At 40.7% G+C, this 22,936-nt stretch overlaps 1 protein-coding gene and 1 long non-coding RNA gene across 4 annotated transcripts in view; both read left to right on the top strand.

Annotated features, from left to right (window-relative positions):
• Positions 1-22,936, top strand: part of rptor (regulatory associated protein of MTOR, complex 1) — a 179,034-nt gene that overhangs the window by 115,739 nt on the left and 40,359 nt on the right. For all 3 annotated transcript variants that reach the window (XM_044346469.1, XM_044346470.1, XM_044346471.1), the window contains exons 16-21: positions 162-227; positions 3,312-3,503; positions 6,946-7,086; positions 7,755-7,875; positions 11,184-11,324; positions 14,731-14,886. In XM_044346469.1, coding sequence (XP_044202404.1) covers positions 162-227; positions 3,312-3,503; positions 6,946-7,086; positions 7,755-7,875; positions 11,184-11,324; positions 14,731-14,886 — 817 coding nt within the window. The remainder of the gene's footprint in view (positions 1-161; positions 228-3,311; positions 3,504-6,945; positions 7,087-7,754; positions 7,876-11,183; positions 11,325-14,730; positions 14,887-22,936) is intronic.
• Positions 16,982-21,577, top strand: LOC122979212. Its single transcript, XR_006402819.1, has 3 exons — positions 16,982-16,992; positions 19,398-19,399; positions 21,118-21,577. It is a non-coding gene; the product is annotated as an uncharacterized LOC122979212 (long non-coding RNA).

Here is a 22,936-nt window from a genome sequence, read left to right on the forward strand (position 1 = left end):
ATGTAAAGGTATATATCATTGTTTATCTCTTGATTCTGATGCTGAACTCATCACTTTACTGAGAGGAGTTGAAGAGGTCAGCAGAGTAAAATGTATATTAATGTGTCACTTTTAAGGTTTCTATTAAAAGAAGCTGACGCCGTTAAAAAACTGTTTTGCAGGCTGAGCATCGGACCATGGCTGTCTTCATATTAGCTGTTATTGTCAACAGCTACAACACAGGACAGGTACGAGTGTGTGTACGGATACAGTCTGTGTGTGTTTCCATCATTGATTGTATAAAAGATGGACGTTATGACAGCTCCCCAAAAGTGAAGCCAAAACATCTTGATCGCCCCCTGGTGGCTGGCTGCAGTACATGTCATAAGTCCTGCCTCCTCCATGTTAGCGGGTAGGACATGAGCCAAACTAAAAAATCAAAGATGCTTCTATCATTTTAAGTAGTTCTTATCACACTGATGCTTGTCCAAGAGCTTTTTCCGATGAGTTTGTTTTTAATAAGTTATTTGATGATATAGAAAGGGGATTTGACATCATGATTGACAGCAGTGACAGCCACTTTTAAAACTCTGTCAGGCCCAACTCTACTGCGCAGACTCTGGCCCCAAATGACATCACACAAGCAAGATAGCAGCTCCAAGAAAGGAGATATTTTGGCTTCACTTTTGCACAGCAGTGGAGACGCGTCGTCCATATTTATATACAGTCAATGGTTTGCTCATGAGGGGCCCAAAGGGAAAACATACCAAATTATTAATTTACTTCCCTCACCAAGCCTACCGCGGGTTCTTTCGGGGCCAGCCGTCATTTTGAGAGATTACTCTATTGCCCATTGTGTATTTCAGGGAGATATTGGTTATGTGACAGTTTTGTCACCAACAGTCACCTCTATAATCTCCGTCTCCGTCCCAGCCACCTCCATGGTGACACTTTATCACCGCAAGTGTCACTTTAGCCTGCTCCTAGCCTCCGGTTTTCAATCCCAGAAGCCTTTTGTGTCTGACTCTGATCAAACATCCAAGGGTGCAATGTTGGGATGATGAAGGTTGTCATTTCATGGAGTACACGAACACACACACAAACACACACACACACTCGCTGACACTTTTTCACAAAGAAATATTCCACAATCACTCCTTTTTGCTTCCTGTCTTCTGCTCTCTGCAGTTATTTTTCTGCCTAGTTTTGAATGTTATTTGACTCATTCATTTCCCTGGTGATTTTTTTTTTTTTCTTCACCAGCTAATACTACTTCTCTCTCTCTTTCGACATTATAAAAATGTGACAAATCAGAAAAGCTATATGTGCTCTCGTGCTCAGAAGCACCCACTCTTCTTCCATATCCCTATGTACTTAATGCCCCCACCTCTCTCACAGGTCTGTAAATAATAGATGATCCCCAACATTACAGAGAGACTCTCTGCCTGCTCTACATCTCCATGATTTATCCCTCTTACTTTCAACAACAGCGCTCATTACTGCGGTATCGCTGTTGCGAACATGTCACCGAGCACTGGCGTCTTAATATTCCAGATCGCAGGGTTCAGCTGGGAGGTGCGATCAGAGCCGAGGGAATGACGCAAAGAGCGATCTTAAGCACATGAAGAAAGTAGAGGGGGGTGTCGAGGAAACAGGGGCACATTGTGTCGCTGCTGATATAAGATTTGTTGTTATGATGCCTCAATCTGCAGGAGACAAAGGAGGATTCTCAACACACTAAACGGGTCTTTGTTGTGGTTCATGTGGGTATGAGGTGTTTTTTGGAGGCTTTTATGTTTGCTATGAACTTCTGAGGCGCTGAGAACAGAAATTACACATTTACCATAAATGCTTTTATTTACACCAACTGCAGAGAGAGCCTGACTGTCTTTATTCTTTATTTCCCCAGTTTTTAAGTATTTATCATCATATTTTAGTAATCTTTGCCCTTGCGCTCTGATCTGTTCCCATTTAATTTTACTGTCACTGTTAATGCAAACTTAACAATTCTTCTATGTTTACCTGTTGTCTTGATATATATTCAAGATTATGTACATTCCCACTCCACTAATGTTATCAGTATAACAAGGAGTCATATTACACTCACCATTATGCTGTTCTAAGTTTCTCTTTTCAACAGAAATACTGATTTCTATTCAGTAAGAATTTCAGTGTGTTTGACTTGAAAATTCGGTGTCAAGCTACTGTCAATGTAGCAGTAAAAAAACTGAATCATCTGTACAGGAAATGTTGTATTTTATTGACACTACCTTAAAGTAGAAAAAAAGTAGAATTAATTAGCAAATGATAACTCAAGATTCCTCAAAGCAAAAGCCTTGCAGTGGCTCAAAGGGTATAATCTTTTCCTTTTCCTGGTAAGCTTTTTAGTGTTGAGTTTCATTGACAGTAGCTTAACACCAAACCAGAAAGTGGCAAAGTAGAAGTGATTGGACTTAAAAGGGGATAGAAAATAGTATTTATGTTTAAAAAGAGAAACACAGAGAAAGATAGTGGTAAGTATGACATGTCTATTGTTGTACTGATAGAATTAATGCCATGGAAATGTACATTAAGGTGGATTTACCATTTAAGCCATTATAGCACAGCTAATCCTCTACACAGACAATTAAAGTGCTATACCTGTGATATTTCATGAAAAGAAGAAACACAAAGGCATCACAGAACAAGAAAGGAGAGAGTACTCATTAATGCTCTGCAGAGAATCAATAAATCAAACCAAAAAAAAAGGATTGTAAAGATTGTGATACCAGTTTTTTCCATCTAACCTTACACAGTTTCAAACCTCAAACCAATTACCTTTTGTTCACAAAAAGAAAAAAAAAAGATTTGAATTGGGCTGAAGGGGTTCAAAGGAATAAGTCATACTGCTGCAAAGCTCGTAATCCTTTTGTCCATCATACAACGTGAGGTTACAGGTCAGTGGTGATTAACTGGCTAATGAGTTACAAGACTGCTCCAAGCTGGGAGCCTCTGTGCTGCTCAGGACGGTTCGACTCATTTATGAAGCAGATATTGTTACTTTATTAAATATGAAGTACTGGCAGGTCAGTGCTGATTACTACAGTTTCATGTTCGGTGTCAACTGTACACATCAGGACAAACTCTGTGAACACAAATGACTTTTTCACTGTTATTACCTCATACCTCACAGTCCTTAAAATCTTAAATTTCCCGAATGTACTCATCCAAGGGTATCCCCCCTTTAAACCTAAAAGTCCAAGTGTACATCTGAACAAGTGAACATCTCACATCATCATTCTGCATCACTTCTCCTTCTTCACTCTCCTCTCACCCTCTTCCCCCTCCACCAGGAGGCCTGTCTGCAGGGCAACCTAATAGCCAACTGTCTGGAGCAGCTGTCAGACCCCCACCCCCTGCTCCGCCAGTGGGTGGCCATTTGCCTGGGCCGCATCTGGCAGAACTTCGACCCGGCACGCTGGTGCGGAGTCCGGGACAGTGCCCACGAGAAGCTCTACACCCTGCTGTCAGATCCCATCCCCGAGGTGAGACGTGGATAGCAGTGTTCTCATACATTTGAAAAACTATAAGATGTTTTTGATCCTTTTCCAAATCCTGCACTGCTAAAAGAACAATTTTAAAAAAGTCAGTCATAATCTTTATTTTAGAATAATTTAAAATAAATTATCTTGTCAAGCACCATTAGATTATCAAATGTTTCAAACTTATTTGTTTTGTTTTTTTTAATAGACCTTTTAGCTTAAAGCTGACAAAAACAAGTCCAAAAAGTGGATTATATTGTTGTCACACTCATCCAGAATATCTGTTAGTAGAAGACGTGAAATAGGGTAGACAAAATCAGCAATTGCAAATGTCTTTTTGTCTTTATCTGAAAAAGAAGCAGAAAATGTCACATCTTCCTTAAATTGTATCATCAATGTCTCCTGAAATCATTTAGATTTAAGGATAAAAAATGTAATTTCAACAAACTCTCTTGACATTTTGAAGTTTCATTGCCAATATCTGTGTTGTTGTTTTTTAAAACTTAGTTTTTAAAGTCAGATTGTTTTTCGTAATGGCCTCATTGTTGCCTACCTCACTGGCAGGTTTTTTTAAAAATTTGTTTGATTGTGCCAAATGTCTCTTGATTATACAATATTTTTTCTCATCTGTATAAGAAGTATAGAGTCCTAAAAGAAGGAGACATCCGGACTAAACCTAAGGTTGAATGTAGCTAGAATGCATTTAATGTCCTTATATTAGTCATTAAGGTATTAAAACATAGTTTCTTAATTCTTTAGGAATGATAATGCGTTGATAGAATACGGTGATATTCTGTGGCTTTACATGGAACAGATCCACACAGGTTTGAACAGTTAGGGACCCACTGTGTTAAAGCAGGATGGTCAGCATCTGACTGGGTCGTGTGTGGACCAGAGGGACAGTGAGACAGAGTTTGCCCTGAAGCTCACCCACACACTTTGTGCCCTCACTCTCACACTTCACAAATATGCATGCACACAAACACACACACATGCACACACTAGGAACATCTGTTTCCAGCAGCAACATCCTCCTTCCCTTGGACAGACAGCTGCTTCGGCCATATAGGGTTGAAATTGGGGTCTGCAGGCACAACTGTCGGTGCCCACACATGCGCACGCACACACACACACACACACACAAATACTGCTACACTTACAAGCTGTTAATTTGTTTTACATCAGGCAATTTCAGTGTTTGTTCTTCAAGACCACTAGAGACTGATCATAATCAACTGCTTCAAATTTTTGAGAAATAGCATATTTACAGATAAATGACAGCTTTTTAAAGTTCTTCTCTAGTGTATGATCAAGACACCTCACAATGTATCTACAGTGTGTGTGTGTGTGTGTGTGTGTGTGTGTGTGTGTGTGTGTCTTTACAGTAAGTGTATTCCCCCAGAGCCTCGTAGAGATGAGTGAAGAGAGAGATATGTAGTAGAACAGGAACAGAAAGTGAAAGACATCAGTGAGAGAGTTTTAATTAGGTGTCAGCACAAGTCTGATGGAGGACAGCACTAAGATGTCCAGTGTTTCCTCCTATAATAGTACAGGCCTGGTGGGCCGCCAGACCAACGAGAACCCTCACTAGGCCAAAAAATATTTTTTTAAATGCCAATCCATTCATTTGGAAATCAATAGCGTTTGGGAGCCTCTGAGCAGCGCTGTTTCGAAACTTGAGTCAACGTCTGTGTCGTTGCCTGGGAAACTGCAGGTAGCATAACTCCTTTTTAAGGAATATGGCAGAGTGTAAGCAAGTGAGTGGTCAAGCGAGAGAGCGAGCGTCAAAAGTGACGGTGACTGCGAGCGGAGCAGAGGAAAAGGTTAGCAGAAAGTTGTCTGACAGTAAATGCACAGTGCAGACTACAGTGTATCAGTTAATGACGCTAAACAGAGAACGGAGAAATGTGTGGCCTCCTCGTCCGCCCGCCAGCACCAATTTGTTTACCTTGGATACTGTTCATACTCTTGTGTGCAGTGTGTCACAGTTTTCTAGTTCTGTTTATCTTGTTTGTAGTCTATTCATTGTGGTAACACTTCTTTTTTGCTGCCTCATTTGTTAGTTTTCTCTTGAAAAAGAAATTTGAATCTTATGAGAATTAAAACTTTCATGATTTTTGTTTTTTAAAGTAGGAAAAAACAATATTTCATTGATGCATATTTTAATATGTATTTTCTGTCTGTGATTTATTTAACAGTTGTAGCAAGATAGCACTTCTACAGTTGTCTTTTTCAGTAAATTTTGATGTTGGTTAGCTAAGTGTTGGCAAAATACTGTATGTGCATGAGCTGGACACGATATAATAAACACCTGTGAAGTTTAATCAATGCAACAACCCGTCAACAAGTACTACTTTAGTAAAGCTGATAATGTTCAGGGCGCCCTCGTGGCCTGGGGGTTAAATTAATTTTTGAAATCCACTAAAACTTTAATACCATTTTAATGGAGAAATAACTTGCCAGAGGGGTGTTGATTGAACTTTGTGGTCATTGAGGATGTTTGCAGTAAACCAAAAATACTCAAAAAGTCCCATGGATTTGTATTGGGTTTGTGTTTTAATATAAAGCAATGCAATACAACACCATCACTAATTATGGCTTTAAAAAATACCATAGATTTGAATCAACTCATCTTGATGCAGATGTAGAATTAACTGAGGGGCTGTTCTATTCTCTCCATGCTCTCTATGTGCTACTATTTGAAGGAGACAGATGTATTCTAATTTGCTTTCAAGTCACCGTGGTTTTATGACATATTTTCATTCCAGATTTTAGAAAGAAAATGACATTATGTTCATCTGAAATGTCTGAGCTGATCATTTTAATTGGAGCGAAGCAAACTATATCAAAGTAACATCTGTGAGCTGTAGCAACACTAAAGCTGCTTCACAAGCTTTGATGATGCATCCTGATGCTGGCAATAAAATGTTTTCTGTTGCCATGACAAACAATACACCCAAATAGTCATTTCTGTGCTGCAATTTGGTTCAGTTAGTGAATCCAATCCCTCATGGAAAATGCCTTCCACATGATAGTAAGTTTGGATTAAACATCCAATCAAGTGGGCAGACAACATAATGAGATTTACTGGCAAAAAGCAGCTCACCGTAGCACACGGCACCGATCATCTCCAGTGTATTTTATGGTGATACATAGAGAGAAAATCACACCATAATTACCATTTAAAACTCTCGCCCTCTGGTCGCACAAAACAGAACATTTTTAAATAAGTCTGGCAAGCAAATATTTGGTTTTTCAAGGAAATGGGCCACACACTGACAGAGCTTTGCACCAATGAAAAGAGATCAGACGGAAAAAGTATCCAACTGCTTCAAAAAGCTTCAACCTTGCGTTTTAAATTTCATCAGCTCAACATCTGTTTTAAGCCAAGAGTAAAGTGAGTTGATAGTGTTATTATATTCATGCTGTAACTGTCCTGCTGCAGGTGAGATGTGCAGCTGTCTTTGCTCTGGGAACATTTGTGGGAAACTCTGCTGAGAGGACGGACCACTCCACCACCATCGACCACAATGTAGCCATGATGCTTGCCCAGCTCATCAATGATGGCAGTCCTGTGGTCCGCAAGGTCACTGCAGCACACAAACACTCACACACACACACAAAGCACATGCAGTTTACTATGTCATTATATGCATCTGATATTTAAATAAGCAAACATGTTTCAACACCTCTCAAATACATTTGACCTTGAAAAAAAAAAAATCTTCAAATATCTCCAAGTTGGAGATAACTATATCTAACAGTGATCTATTTTAGTTAATATATTTAGAGAAACTTGTAATATCATGTTACATACAATAGAAAAAGAACTCTAAGAATCATTTGGCAGTCTATATCGAGAGTAAATGAAAGAGAGAATTATGCCTGGAAATACAATAACTGAGGAAGATCAGAATAATACAGTTTATGGGTAAATCTGACTAAAACCACCAATCCAAGGTCTTTGTGGAAGATCTCTTGAAAAAACATTTCCCCCATTAGGTAGGGGGTTTTTTGGCTTTTGGCTTTTTTGGCTGGGAACAAAAATTGCTGGGGGGATTATGTGTTTAGATTGATCTTTTTTAACAGTTTCCAGGCTTGTCCTTTGATTTTATCAAACTAGCAAGAAAGACACAGTAGAAACATTTGGATTAGATTGTTATTGCTCCTTTGTCACATTATAAATATTGAAAATATTAATAAAACTTAAAGTTTATAAAGTTTTAATGAAGTGTTTCTGTGTGTGTTTGGTAGGAGCTGGTGGTAGCACTGAGTCACCTGGTGGTCCAATATGAAAGCAACTTCTGTACAGTTGCCCTGCAGTTTATAGAAGAGGAGAAGAACTACACAGTGCCGTCACCAGCCAACACTGCAGGTAGACACACACACACAAACAACACACACACAGTTTAGATTTACTTGTTGAAATGTTATAACTTCTTTTCCCTGAAGGAGAGGAACAAGGTACAACAAATGAAGTATTGTATATCACGTCTGACCAAAGACACCTTTGTTCACGAGGTAAAAGCAGATGATTTGATAACAACCCAGAACCATCCAAAGTGAACTGGGTTACAATAGTAATGTGCGCAAAAAAGCATGAACGTTGCCCACCTGCTTTGCAGAAGCCAAAGCGAGTAACAGTGCAGTCTTGTATTAAAGAAACTTTACATCTACAGACTCAACTGGCTCAAATGGAGGACCACAAAGAATGTGCTACACATCCATTCCCAGAGACACATAGTTGTCCCTCTTATGAAAACAGTGGTAGAAGACATTTTCCCTAGAGTTCCATTACTGTCCTGCCAAAAAGATCCCATGTTTGAGCCATCACCAGTGCCTGTAACCTCCACTCTCTCAAAAGAGGGCCCCTGCTGGAGAGAAGGTCCACTCCCAGGTTCAGACAGCCTGGGCTGTGGGTGGCTCTGAGAGACAGAAACTGAACACTGCAACACAGTAACAGAGAGTGAGACAGCTTCAACTAGGGAAGAAAGCGAGTCCTTCCTTACATGTGTATGTAGGAAACCATAGCTGTCTACTACTGTCCTGATCAGAACATGCTGGCCTGTTAGAACCGGACAGAAATGTTTTAGAGCTAAGAAGGTAGCCGGTAGCTCCTGATAGTGGGTATGAAACTTGCACTGTACAAGCATCCACACTCCCCCCACAAAGGCACAGAACCCCCACCCCCTGAGGGAGGCATCTGTTGATACCACCTTGCGAAAATACACCCTGCCAATGGGAGAGCCCTGGCATAGTAACCTTGGTTCCCCCCACATGAAGAAAGCTGACATGCAAGACATGGTTACCTACATCCTCCTCTGGAGGTGATGCAACACACACAGCCAGTGAGATTGAGTCCAGCATTTAAATGCTCACATATTAACAGTCCGAGCTGCACCAACATGATCATCAATGCCATCATGCCCAGCAGCTGTAAAATCATCCAGAAACGCAATTTGCATCCCAACTGAAAATGAACAAGGCAGTGGCAAAATGCAGTCACTCTGTGCTCTGACAGATGTGTTCTTCTGGAAAGTGAAAATGGTTTCCAGCCCAAGAAATTACAGATGCTGACTTGAAGTCGGCAATCTTTTCTGCAAATTCACTGAGAATCCCAGGGCCTGAACATACGACAGAACCAGCGACAGTTGCGCCATCACCGGTGTGATCGGAGCAAAATAGTCCAGATATGCTAAAATGTGGACACCTTTCTCCTGGAGAGGAGCTAACACCTCCTCAACATATTTAGTAAAGGTATGGGGGATAGTGACAGGCCAAACAGTAGCACCAAGTATTCGTAGGCTCTGCCCTGTAATGCAGACCTTAGAAAGTTCCTGTAGTCCATGTGTGTCACCACATGACAGAAAGCATCCCCAAGCTGAGCGGTGTGAGATTTGACTGGGAGGTTGCTGCTTCACTTCACTAAACTTGCAGACTGTGCTGCCTTCTTAGTTGGAGGCAGTGGTGTAGCAGCAGGCCTGTGGGCATTAATGGTGTGTTTGGACTGAAAATCACATCTTCGAATGATGTTGCTTCCTCCTCAGCTCAAACTTCACCTGAATAACATTAAGTGACTGACCGAACAAACCCTCAGCAGATGCTGGTTCACTTATATAAATGACCTTTACCCTCTCTGAAATGTTGCAGAGAGTAAGCTACAGATGTCTCGGTGCCACCACTGTGGTTGCCATCCTCCTGCCAAAGGAGAGCACTTCTCAGCCTGACATGTGGAGGATGTAGTTATGGTGATCCTGACCTTTTCCTGGGGGCTTGATTTCAGGTAGTTCTGTTAGCATAGCTAAACATGAACTAGCCAGTATAGACTCAAAGGGGTCGGAACAGTGATACACAAAAAAACACAGCACTCTTTCAGCAGCAAACTCACCAACTGAGGCTGATCAACACTGACACTAACTAGAACAGTTTAGCTGAATTTGTCCTGTCAGTGCTAATGAAATGCAGAGTCAACAGTGACGTGCTCTTAGTGAGGTGAAGAGTGTAATAATTGAGATGACTGAGGTAATTTGGCTTTAAGGCATGAAAGGAGGTGAATAAGTGTTGTTGCAAGTGAATTGACTGACAGTGAACCCGGGCATGTAGATTTTAGATTTTTTTTTATGTGTTTATGTGTACTTCACATTTGTGTTTTTGTTATTCATCTAACATTTAGCTCTTTTTCAGTGCATATATATGGAAAGTAACAACACTATCAGAAAATCTGAAAGTAAAGTCAGTAATAATGATTGAAAAAAGTTACATCAGTGAATCTAGAAAGCTGATTGGAAGTCATCTTTGATTTTAGCAAACTCAAGCTGGAATAAGTATGTTTAACTTTGTGACTTAACATTCTTTGGGATGTTTTTTTTTTTTTTTTTTTAGAAATAAGTCTTGCTTTTCCTTAGATGCCAAAAGGAGACTTGTTGCTGCCACCTTTATGTGCGTGCTGGATTATGGTGACGTTATTTACACGCATGCATCTTTGTAATGCCTACACGTGCTGGATACTGTTTACCATGGAGCACTGGCGTTTATTACAAATCTGAAAGCTCTTATTCACCATTGCTCTTTGTATGCTCGGGTTGGGTGGTCTGACTTGTCCACCCGTAGACTTAACCATTGGCATATTCTTATTTATAAGGTGATTCTTGGTCTTCTTCCATCTTACCTACAGATCTACATCCTTCAGAAAAGTATGAGAAGTTATTGTCTTCTCTCCCAGGTCTTATTCCTAATAATCTGTCCCTAAAGCTGGTACTGAAGTGGGGAAAAAGGGTGTTTGAGCATGAATCTTGAATCTTCGAGAAATGGTCTCACTGGATGCATTTAAAGTAATTCTAAATGATTTGGAGGCACATCTGGCTGTAGATGTTTTGGCTGACTTATATTGCCCCTGTTTGATCCCTGATGTTGATTACTTCAATGAATAGTGATGAATATTTTAATATTTATGATTTATGATTCTTTATTTTCTTTTTAAATTGTTATGTTTTTTTATGTCTGCAACCCTGTCAATTGTGCTGTTGCCTGTGTTGGCCAGGATGGTCTTGTAAAAGAGATTCTTAATCTCAATGAGACTTTTCCTGGTTAAATAAAGGTTAAATAAAAAAATGAAGACATTTTTATTGGCTTTTGATTATTGAGGCTCTACCCTGACGTATGTCCTCCTGTGTTTACATCCAGAGCCTGGTAATCTGACTCCAGTGAGGGACAGCCCGGCAATCCCACGCCTGCGATCAGTCAACTCCTACACCAACATCCGAGCTGCTACCACTGCCCGCAACCTGAACAAGAGCCTGCAGAACCTCAACCTCAACGAAGAGGGTAGGCGGGAGAGAGTGCTGGGAAATGGAGTGAGAGACAAAATAAGGCAGATGAGAGAGAGAGATAAACAAGATGAAACAGAAATTTAGATGAATCTGTAGGAGGATTGAATGAAGACAAACATGAAGATTTGCTCAGCTGAATGAAAGAAGTTAATCAAAGAAGAGTCCAGCAACACATTTCATTAGGTTTTCTTTCTTTACATCAGCTGTGGTGTGTGGATGTAACAGTCCTCAGGCTAACTTCTTCATTCAATCATTATTATTCCTGAGACAGACTCAGTGAACATTAATAAGAGGCTTCACAAGCAGCAGAGAGCCTGTGACCAGTTTGTCAAGCAGAGATAATAATTAAGTTTGTGGTTTGTTGATATTTATTCCAATCCAGCTCTCTGGAAAATGCTCATCATCTTTGTCACAATGCACCAGTCATAGCTGTGTAGGTAACCTGTTCATTTATCTCACTGATGCCAGAACAGTACATGTCTTTTACTCAAACGTTTATTGTGGATAAATTCTAAAACACAGAGAACATTTCAGTGTTTCCCCTAGAATTTTTTTCAGGCCTGGTGGTACGCACCAAAAAAATCCTAAAGAGACGAGGCGCGCAGGACGGCATATTCGCGCGCTCAGCTTTGGTTGCGCAGCAGGCAATCTGCAATTTATATTTGCATTCAAATTTTTGTTTGCTCAGCATATTCAAAACTTAAAACAAAGTGGTCACAAGGAGAGGATGACTTAATAAATGGCATTTATTGCATAAAAAAAAGCGGCCCCTCTCACTTCTCCCCCTTCTGCATTTTTACTTGGCTCCAGAGTTTTGGAGAAAAACATTAATATATTTGTTTGTCTGTCACCTGCGTTAGAACTTTTTCTCTTTTTAGGCGGTGCCATGCTCACGTTAGCTAACCTGCATCCCACACACTCTCGCTCTGCAGTAATTTTAAAAGGACTCTGATATCAGTGGCACTCTGTCACATCAAGAGTTTCCCAGGCAACAACACAGAGGTTGACTCACGTTTTGGAACAGTGTCGCACAGAGGCTCCCAAATGCATGTGATTATTGATTTCCACATTAATGGATATTTGGAGTTATTTTTGGCAGTAAAAAAAAAAGATTTTTTTAGCCTGGTGGGGGTTCTCATTGGCCTGGTGGTGGTTTCTCTGCCATGGAACTCTAGATATCTGCCTCACAGTCTTAGTGCAGTGGCACTGTCAAAATTCATAATTTCCATTCTGGCTTTAGACACCAACATGATGCAAGTTCAAGACCCATACCAGGGCTACCAGTTTATTTGATATTCATCCACATTGTTAAACAAAACCCAGGGAGGGAACAGGGACAACAAACATGCTGCTGAGCTGAGCTCTTTTGTCACAGCTCAACCCAGATCATTTTAGCAGATGTGCAGACCTCACTTCAACCTGCAGGGGCAGGATCACCAGTGAGGACTGGGCGCTGTCCATGGCGTTGTCCATGGTGCTGAACTGTGGGACAAGCTCAAATACAGTAGTTTGAACAGGGAGGGTATAAACACTCCACGTCATGAACAGGAAACGTAGAGACCTGATGACACCTATAGCACCCAGCTGAAGTTGTATTGTATACAGTATACTGTATATAATATAACACTGTGTGTCTTTTTTTATATGTCTTAAAACATGTCTGGAGGGGGCCTTTAAAGGATTTGGCTGGCAATTTTCTATATTTTTCTTACTGTCAACAATCTCGTGCAGAGCCAAACCAACAATGAACTCATCATATTTACAAGAAATTGTGTGTGTATCCAAAGACTGATATATTTATTCCTCTATGCTGTAGACCTCTGTTGTTGTCCAAAAACTATTAAAAACACGTTATTGAGTCACACTGCTGCACTGGGTGACATGTTCCTTTGCCCCGAAGGCGATGGCTACCATAGTTTGTTTAGAATCAGATCCAAAGAGTAATAACAGTGATAAAATTGTAACTCTAGGGAAAGAAGTTGCTTGTACAGCAGACAACACTGGCATGTGCAGGAACACAGTTCCTTTTACTGAACTTTGCTAGCTTCTTCTGCTATATATCACAACCTCTTGACTTTGCATTACATTGTAAATTTCTCAAAGAACTTCAGTACTTCAAGGGAAGGGGATTGGCACCCAGGCAAAATGTTCTTTAAACATTTTTAAAAAGAAGCTTGCATATACTGTAAAATGATGAGCACCAAAAACTGATGTTTTTGCTTTATTTTCACCACACCTCTCTGTGATTTAATCTAAATATTCCTTGAAAAAATCAGTGTTGGAAAAATAGGCCATAGCAGTAGTTTAAACACAAACATACTGTGTTAACGGAGGAGAGAAAGAAAAAAAAGGGCACTTTGACTTCAGAAAATGTACAAGTATAATTAAATTCTCTATATAACAAGCTTTTAAGAGGACATGCTGATTTTGTGAAAAAGGTCAGATTTGTTATGAGGTAAATATTTGAAGGAAGTATAATTTCCAGGTTTTGTTGAAGTGTGAAGGAGGTTTACTGTCAGTTTATGATGTTCAACTACAATGAAACAATTTTGTTTTTTTACAATATATGTGTAATTATGATATTATTATTATTGATAATCCTAATATCAACCAAAACAATCATGTAATAATTCAAGTTGTAATCATGTCACCCAAACATCTATGTCCATAGCTTTGGGAGCACATGACCTGCCATCCCCACTGAGTTCTTGACCTGCTGTTTGTGTCACTGCTCTGTGATTCAGACAACCAAAGCTAACTGCCTGCCCTGCCCTCTGTCTACCACCGCCAGACTGAGTAATTCATAAGTCCTGAGTGGAGCTAAATCACTGGCACTTGGTGAAGCGCGTAACCTACTGCTGACACCATTTCTAATTCATATTCACAGTGCTCATTCCAATATGCAGCAGTGTTTATCATCAATAAGCACAGAGCAGAGCGTATTTTCATTCTCCTCCAATCTCCATTTCCACATTTCAGCCTGCAGTCGGTTTGGAGGATGCATGGCGCTTGGGTTTGTATGAGTCAGAGTAATGTTTGGTAATAAAAAGAGTTAACACAGGAGATGACTGAGCCTGACAGCTGAAATGAAGTTATAGGCAACTTCCTGTGTTGGTGTGCAGCCTCCAAGTATGCGGACTGCTTACACAGTTTACACATCTCACACCTTATTGGCTGCTGATTTGGCCATTGGCTTTGTCTTTTTCGTTTTACATCAATAATAACAATGATAAACTTTATTTATACAGCACTTTTACAGCAGCTTAAGTGCTTTCTAAACAAAATAAGAGCCTCTTATTTTTCCACTTAGCTCATATTACATTTATGGTGCTCATGATTTTTTCGCTGATTGGATCTGAGTGTAAAGCTTTTGTGTCTATGTGTGATTTCCCTTCATCCAGGTGGACCAGCAGCCTTCTCTCCTGGTAACTTGAGTACCAGCAGCAGTGCCAGCAGCACCCTGGGGAGCCCTGACAATGACGAGTACATCCTGTCCTTCGAGACCATCGACAAAATGAGACGAGTGTCCTCTTATTCTTCCCTCAACTCCCTCATAGGTAACAACCTGTCAGTGGTACTGCAGCTCTGCCATGCCTGTTCTGTAGGACTACTGCTGAGCATCAGACAGGACGATGTGGTCTATGTGTTCCATTCCAAAATACTTTTTTTCATTGCTGTTTATGCATTCATTTTAAAGGAGAACTCCACCAATTTTTCACATTAGGTTCAGTCTACTAATCATGTGAAGTACTACATAGCTTGTGAAAACAGTTGTATAATTCGAATAAGTTTGTGTAATATCTTCTGTGGTCATTTACCAGGCATAGAGACACTGCTGAGTTGCTGGACGTTTGACCCATACTAGGGTCTAAAAGTCAGGATATTGCTGCTTCTGCTGCTTCGATTTTGACCATTCTTTTTTTTTTTATTCTATCTTCTTCTAGTCCCCCAACATTATGGCTGCTTAAACCATGCAAATAAATTAATTGCATGAATACAATCTAGCTGCACTAGTAATTTGTTTATATAACCAAATGGGTCAAATCAAAACGTGTAATATAAAAAGTAGTAGCTCATAGTGACAACCCCACAGAGAATCATCGCAACTCTGCAGAGCTTAATAGCCTCTTTTGCCTGTTGTTTTGTTTTCTACTGCTTTATTTATTTACTGTTTAGATCACTCTCATCAACTGCTGCTATTTTGCTGTTTCCAGCAAATCAGCAGACAACATCAGTGACTAGCTGGTGAACATAGTGGAGCATTTAGCAGCTAAAAGGAAGATATTTTAAAAGAAGATATTTTATCAGGGATTGGTGGAGACCAAGCCAGATCAAAAAAGGAGAGTAAATATTAGATTTACAGTCATCAGGTGGCCAGAAACATGACCTCAAATCAATGCTAATCTTTCTCTGTGGCCAAAAAACTGATTAATGTAGCTTTAAGGGAGATAACAGTAATTTTCCATAATCAATTTTACTGTTGAACCTGCTGCCACAATTTAGAGGCTGGGCTGTTTTTGAAACAGCGTGGACCTGTTTGGAATTAAACATGTATTTAGAATATCATCATGTTATTAATTTTGTATATATGTTCTATGAGTATGCATGTAGAGGCTAGTAGCAGCATGAGTGATGTAGATGCTGCTGCAGGCTGCACACAGTGGCAGGGACTGTGTTGCACACTTGGACACAGAAGCAGACTTCTCATGAACAAACACTCTCAAGAGGACGAAACTTGAGAAAAAAAATAGAGGGAAATAAATGACTAGGAGACTGTGATAGCACCAGTGAGGAGACCTCAGGCCACCCCTAGAGATGGTGAAGCCCCTCAAACGAGTGCAGGGATGGAGGAGAAAGCTCCCAGTCTAAAAATAGAACAAGTGTAAAAAAGGTTTGCAGATGTGTAAAGGACAGCAGAGCAGAGGAGGTGACAGGATAGACCCCGTGAGACACCTGAGGGCATTAAAGTGCTTTTCCTGGTACACACTAAACTGGAACCCGCTCACTTAACCCTGCTCTTAGGTGATTGGCAGGCTCCACCATATGTCCTGACAGCCAGTTTGTGTGCAAGCAGGAAAACCATTAACTCACTCCCACCTCCACAGGAAAGAGGAAAGTGAAACAGGGGATTCCCTTTTTTTCTCCCTCTCTTTCTTTTTGTGTTATTGTTGCATTTCAAGTTACAAACCTCTTGTAATCTCCCAGCCGCCCTGTCACATCCCAGTGTGTGCCTTTTGCACGCCACAGTGGAAAATGAGTTGAAATGGAAAATTGAATGGAAAAGTAAATTGAGCTCTAGAGAACAATGAATTTGACTTGGCATGAAAGTAGGTTCAGGTACTGTAATGAAATGTCCTTTTCAGCCTGTTTTCTTTGATTTGCTGCTAAATGAATGCCACTTTATTTTAGGTGTACCTGACTCAGTCGAACTCAGCCTCATATCTGTCTTCTGAGTAACAGAACAATTTCCTCAGCTCTTAGATTTTAATTTTTAACACAATCTACTGTGTAAATCTGTGTGGTGTTATGACTTGGTTCAAGTGGCCACAACTAAAGGAAAACATACCATGTCAATGTTTAACAAAAGAAGCTTTATCGACCCAAATTAAGCCAAATTAAAGAAGTAACTAAATATAATTAAGGTGTAGATTTCAGTAGTATCAGTGGTGTATGGTGTGCATGGGTTTAAAATGTGCATGTGAGTGTTGTAAGGTTCAAAAAAGTAAAACATAACAAAACTACAGCAACATTACTAAACCAAACCAAAGAAAAAAAACCCACAAAGTATCCACACATAACCTTCATCCTGTCCTTGGACCACCACTTACCCCCACCCATTCTGATCAACCCTGATACTTGAGAAGAAAATTAAGAGTACAGGTGAGGTAAGGGCAATCAAAACACAGGATGAAATAGGAAACTAAATCAAAAACCAAACTAATCACAAAAAGGAAAGAATTTACAAAAAGAACAAAAAAATCCCTCCATTATTCAACTGGGGCCAACTACCCAACCCCAGCTGGAAAAAAAGTTTGGCCAGTAGCTAAAGGACGGTAGGCTAAACAATTCTCGTTTAGCCTACCGCATGTGACAGGAACATCAGAATCAGGAGATTTCAGGTCCCTCTCACCGTCCAAACACACAGTAGGGACCTCAGGATCTGCAAACACACGCATGTCACATCGCAGGCTGAGCAAACACCTGGATCAGGCGGGTGTGGAGCAGACACATAAGGGCTCTGTGCACGCATCATGGCGCAGGCTGGAAAAAATCCTGGATCACTCTGACCACTCTTTTCCAGCTCCCCAGACTCTAGTGGTTTGGAAATAATCACAGGAGACTGCAGCACATCGGCCCACATAGCACTACCAGCCAGGTTGTTGCCCAAAATCATACCCACATCATCAAGTGGCAACATGGGGTGCATCCTAACAGGAACAATGTCCTGTACCAGCTCACAATCCAGCACAATATAATGGCATGGCATTGGCATTAAGCCTAGCTCCATACCCCTCATCAGTACAAAATCCTCTGTTTCTGTAGTGGGTGAAAGAGGCAGCACCACAATAAATGAGTGCTTAGTACCTGTGTCACGCAACAGTTTAATTGGTACACGCTTCTCACTACCAACCAAGAACACAACAGCATTGCCGACAAACAGCTCAAAACCAGAACCAGTTTTGGGAATCAGGCCAGAACCAGAACTCAAATCCACACACAACGGTCTCTGCTCCAAAACTGTAGAACATAGCATAGTTGGAGCATACAATGGCAAACTGCGTGAAAGTGAATGATGCGGAGGCGACAGTGATGCCTCTTAGCTCTTGACTTCAACAGCAGTCAATGGTCCTTCCAATGATCTTCCCCATGGCGGTAATTACACACTCTGGCACCCTCACGTCGCCCCGTAAAAGCAGACTTACGCAAGGAACCAAGCAAAAATTTTGCACCACCAGGGGAGTTACCACAGTTGTCATCCCCATTTTTTTCAGTCACCCCAAGAGCACGTCTCTGAAAAACTGCCCTTATGTATCAACACAAAATCATCAGCCAATTCAGCTGCTTTAATCGCGGTGGAGGGTTTTGCTCACTTAAATAGGTAGAATTGCACTGAGGGATAGTGTCTTTAAACTGTTACAACACAGTCAATTCACAAAGCTATACAAAAGTATCAGCTTTCGCAGTTGAGCACCAATGCTTAAAGTTAGACACCAAATCACGGACAGACTCCACATTTGTTTGCTTATCGCCCTTTACCCAATTCCTGAATTTCTGGCAAAATGCTTCAGGGACCAACTCGTATGCTTTTAGTACAGCTGACTTCACCGTATCTTAATCCAAATCATCCTCAGCACGTATAGCAGAATACGCCTCCTGAGCTCTCCCAGTGAGGGCGCACTGAAGCATTAGTACTCTGTCTGAATCTGGCCAATTTTTTCCATCTGCAACACGTTCAAAAAGAGTGAAAAAAGTGTCATGGTCTCGCTCATTAAACTTCGACACCAAACACAACAACATCAACACCACCTGGGGCAGAACCAACAGAAGCAGAATCCTCTGTACTAGACCCCCCTGGAGAAAGCTTGGTTTGACTCAAAAGTCAAACCAGCTGTCTGCACAACTGCTGGCGCAGACACCAGCACTGGCGCTAGCTCCACTGCGACTGGACAAAACTTGCTCTTCTGTAACACACCTTGTTCAAACAGAGACAACAAAACTGCTTTTCTAATTTCATCTTTCTGACTTTTCTCTGCAACAACAATGCCATAATGGTCAGCGATTTTTTCTAACTGCTCCTTCTTAGAACTATTCAAAAATGCCACCATAAGCATCTCAAAAAACCCCAACAAGGAAGCCATAATTACAAATTACCGAAACAGACAGTATCACTGCCAAATTAAGCACTTGGGCTAATGACAACCCCCAACAGAATTTCTGAACTACATAACAAAAACTTACTAAAAACTCACCCAAAGTCTTCACGTGGCTTGTGGCAGGTATTAACACACTGAAAACCAGCGGACTTGTGAAGTGACCTGCTAGCAGGCAACCCCACAAAATCATGCAGACGTGCCCCTAAGACAGCTGTCCGAAAACGGCTGACGCTAACCACGTCACCACAACACTACAAAAAAAAATAAAACAAATGGACGCAACCCAAGGGGAAACGACACTACAGCCTAACTGGGAGTACTCTGTATAAAAGCATGTCAAAACAGTAACACTTACCTTCTGAACGGCACACAACAAACCAACCCAAGTCAAAAAACAATTAGAGAGAATAAACACATGGTGTATCTCCCAAAACCAACAAACCAGAGCAAAACTAGAGCTTAACCAAAGACCAAAATCCAGCACACAACTGGACCAAATCACCTCAACAGCTGCGTAGTCACACCATGCACCCAACTGCTACCTGAGGCACAGAAGAAACTTTTTAACAATCTAACCCTAATGGATGAGCCCCCATTTATTATGACGTGGCTCAAGTGGCCACAACAAAAGAGAAATACACTATGTCAACATTTAACAAAAGAAGCTTTATTAAACCAAATTAAAGAAGTAAGGAGGGGAGAGCAGAGAGCTGCACACAGCAGCAGTCAGAGGAGAGTGAGACAGAGCTGCCTCAGCTATGTTCATGTTAATCACCTGGCCACACCGTGGGCCCTCAGGTGTCGCCAGTTGCCCTAACGAGCACCTGCAGAAACAGAGCAGACAGGTAAATCCCAAGGCCAAACACAGATGACATCAGGGGTCGTCACAATGGGGATAAACTCATATACGCACCTCATTTTCATTTTACTCACACAGAGACAGTAGTGGCCAAAGGTGATCATATTTTTTGTCTGCCCTTTTCCCTCTCTGGGAAGACATATCAAGTCATCCTCTAATCTGGGATTTATCATGGATCCAGAGTTAATCAAACTCCGTCTAAACTATTCATCCTTGTTGTCCATCTGTTCTAGTAGTATTTTTTTGGGACACAGGTACCATGGGAAAAAAAGCCCACAACAACAACAAAAAAAACGCCTGGCACAGCACTTGCTCTCATTACCTTTTAATCTGACAAACTTAGCATTCGATGTTCAGTTAAACCTTTTTCAAGCTGCTTCGGGGCACTTAATGCTGGTGTGAGGTCCCCATGTAAACAGGTTAAAAGACATATTGGCCCCTCGCCCACTAAGCTGTGCCCCCACCATGGCTGAAAAGAGTCCCAGCCTCCCAGCGCTTGTTTATAACTCCCACCTCGCAGTGTGCTGCATGTATAAACAAGCAGGGCAGAGCAAATGAATGGATATTTTCTAGTATGCTGTACAGGCGCATATAGACGGGCTGAAATACAGAGTACCTGTACAGAGTACCGAATTGAATTCCATGTTCTGTTGACATTTACATTTCTGTCATCACTTACATTCAGTTATCTAACTCAGCTGAGACTTCACTTGTCATTTCTGACTTTTCAGTTGTTCACTCATTTGCTTCTATCTTTTGTTTGGTTTGAAGTTGTTTTCAAAAAGACCCTTGGGAGCTTGTTTTTCATCTTGCTTTAAAATGTATTACTGTAACTTGTTTTTCTCTTTCTGGCAAACAACATACATTCTCAGTTTTATCTCATCTATGTTTTAACATTGCAAACCAAACTAGAAAAAATGTTGACAGGTAGAGGGTTCTGTGTATTATAGCGTAGCAGTTTAAAACGAATTGAAACCATAAATGCTAAATGCTGTTACCACTGGGCACTAGCCTACAAGAAATCAGCAGGATAACAAAACTGTGTGGGAGTTGAGGCAGAGTTGCAATAGTGATTTATTGATTTACTTTGTAAAAATTCATTCTTTTCTTTGTTTGTGTTTGCCCTCTTACTATATTTTGCCTGAATGAATTAGTTAGACGCCATAGCCACGCTGGTGTCTCCGTGAGGCTGGATAAAAGTTGACGTTCAGAGTTTGTTTCTGGTCTTTGTTTATGATGAAGTAAAAGTAAAAATGTAAATTGTGGTGATTGGTATGGTAGAGGTAGTCATGTTAACATGCTCCAAAGACAATGCTAACATGCTAATATTTAGCAGATATAATGTTTATCATGTTTATCATCTTAGTTCAGTGTTACCATGCTAACATTTGCTAATTAGTACTAAATACAAAGTACAGTTGAGACTAAGGGAATTTGTATTCTAGGTATTTGTTTATCAACCAAAGTATTAGAGAAATTGAAATTTTGACCTGACGATGACGATTGTGTCACAGTTCATCTTGTAGATATTGAGATATGACACCAGATGATAAAAGTCAGTTCATCGTCAGCCATCAGCATATCTACCAAATTTGATGACAATCCATCTAATAGTTGTCCAGGACCAGTGTGTAAGATTTAGTGGCATCTAGCGGTGAGGTTGATTGCAACCAAAGTCCGTTCCGCTGGTGCCATTAAATCTTACACACTGGTCCTTTAAAGCCAAAAATGTCAACTTAATGGTGGCGCTAGAGAAAGAGTCAGGGGATGTCAAGGTCATTAAGATTTGTTCTCTTGGGAACAAGCAATTTTTTTTTTTTTCCAAAGTTGAGATATTTGGGTCTGGACTTAAGTGGTAGATCAACTGGCCAACATTGGCCATCCACTAGCATGGCTTAAAAAAAAAGGACAGTAAAACTCAACATCGGAGTAACATGACACATAATCATATTAAAATGATTATACAACACTCTCGCTCCTCTGTACCTCTGGTGGGACTCCTCCCATACTCCCATACTAACCAGCAGTCCAACAGTTGTTGAGACACTTCATTTAAAACCAAAAATGTTAACCAGGGTTGCCTAGAGGAAAAATCAAGGGATAAAGTCATTAGTTCATCCCCTGAGGAACATGAATGTCAGTGCAAAATTTAATAGCAGTCCATCCAGTATTTGTTAAATATCTCAACAAATTGTCAGTATTTCTTAAGATATTTTACTCTAGACCAAAGAGGTGGACTGGCTGTGTCTTGATATAAATGCCAGATAAAGGTGTCTTAAGGTTGCACTGTGCCTTACTCAGACATTTTCTATATCTGCGTTGACATTTATATTTTATCACATCAAAGGTTTAGATTCACGTCTACCTGCGTCAGTGTATTTGAGGCACTCTCACATTTAAAAAGCACCACAGATATGATTTGGCGCAGCTTACACTGCTTACAGCTCCCTGTGAAATGTATTTAAAATATGCCTCACAGAGGAATTTCTTCTCTGCTTTCAAATGTTCTGATGCATTTTTTATGCCTCGACCATTTGAAGCTCCAAAAATCACTATGCAGTGTTAAAAGTATTTTATGTCATCACCAGAATTGAGGAGGCCATAAAACCATGATGCAGTGGTTCATTTAGCCAATGGTTAACATCTTTACTACTGTACATCCATTTCACTCACTGCTCTCTCTGTGCAAGTCTTCAAGTGACACAAGTGTCACATCAGGACAAGGCACTGGTGCAGTGTACAGCCAGTGAATAATATCCACCACCACGTTCCCTCATGTGCACTACGTTGAGGCGATGCAGTGGTAATTTGTGTGCACCCGTGATGTGGTGCGGCGGTTAAATGGGAGAGAAACCATATTTCACATTTATCAAC

Source organism: Thunnus albacares, chromosome 3 (genome assembly GCF_914725855.1).
Source record: "Thunnus albacares chromosome 3, fThuAlb1.1, whole genome shotgun sequence".
In the NCBI taxonomy this organism is placed as follows: domain Eukaryota; kingdom Metazoa; phylum Chordata; class Actinopteri; order Scombriformes; family Scombridae; genus Thunnus; species Thunnus albacares.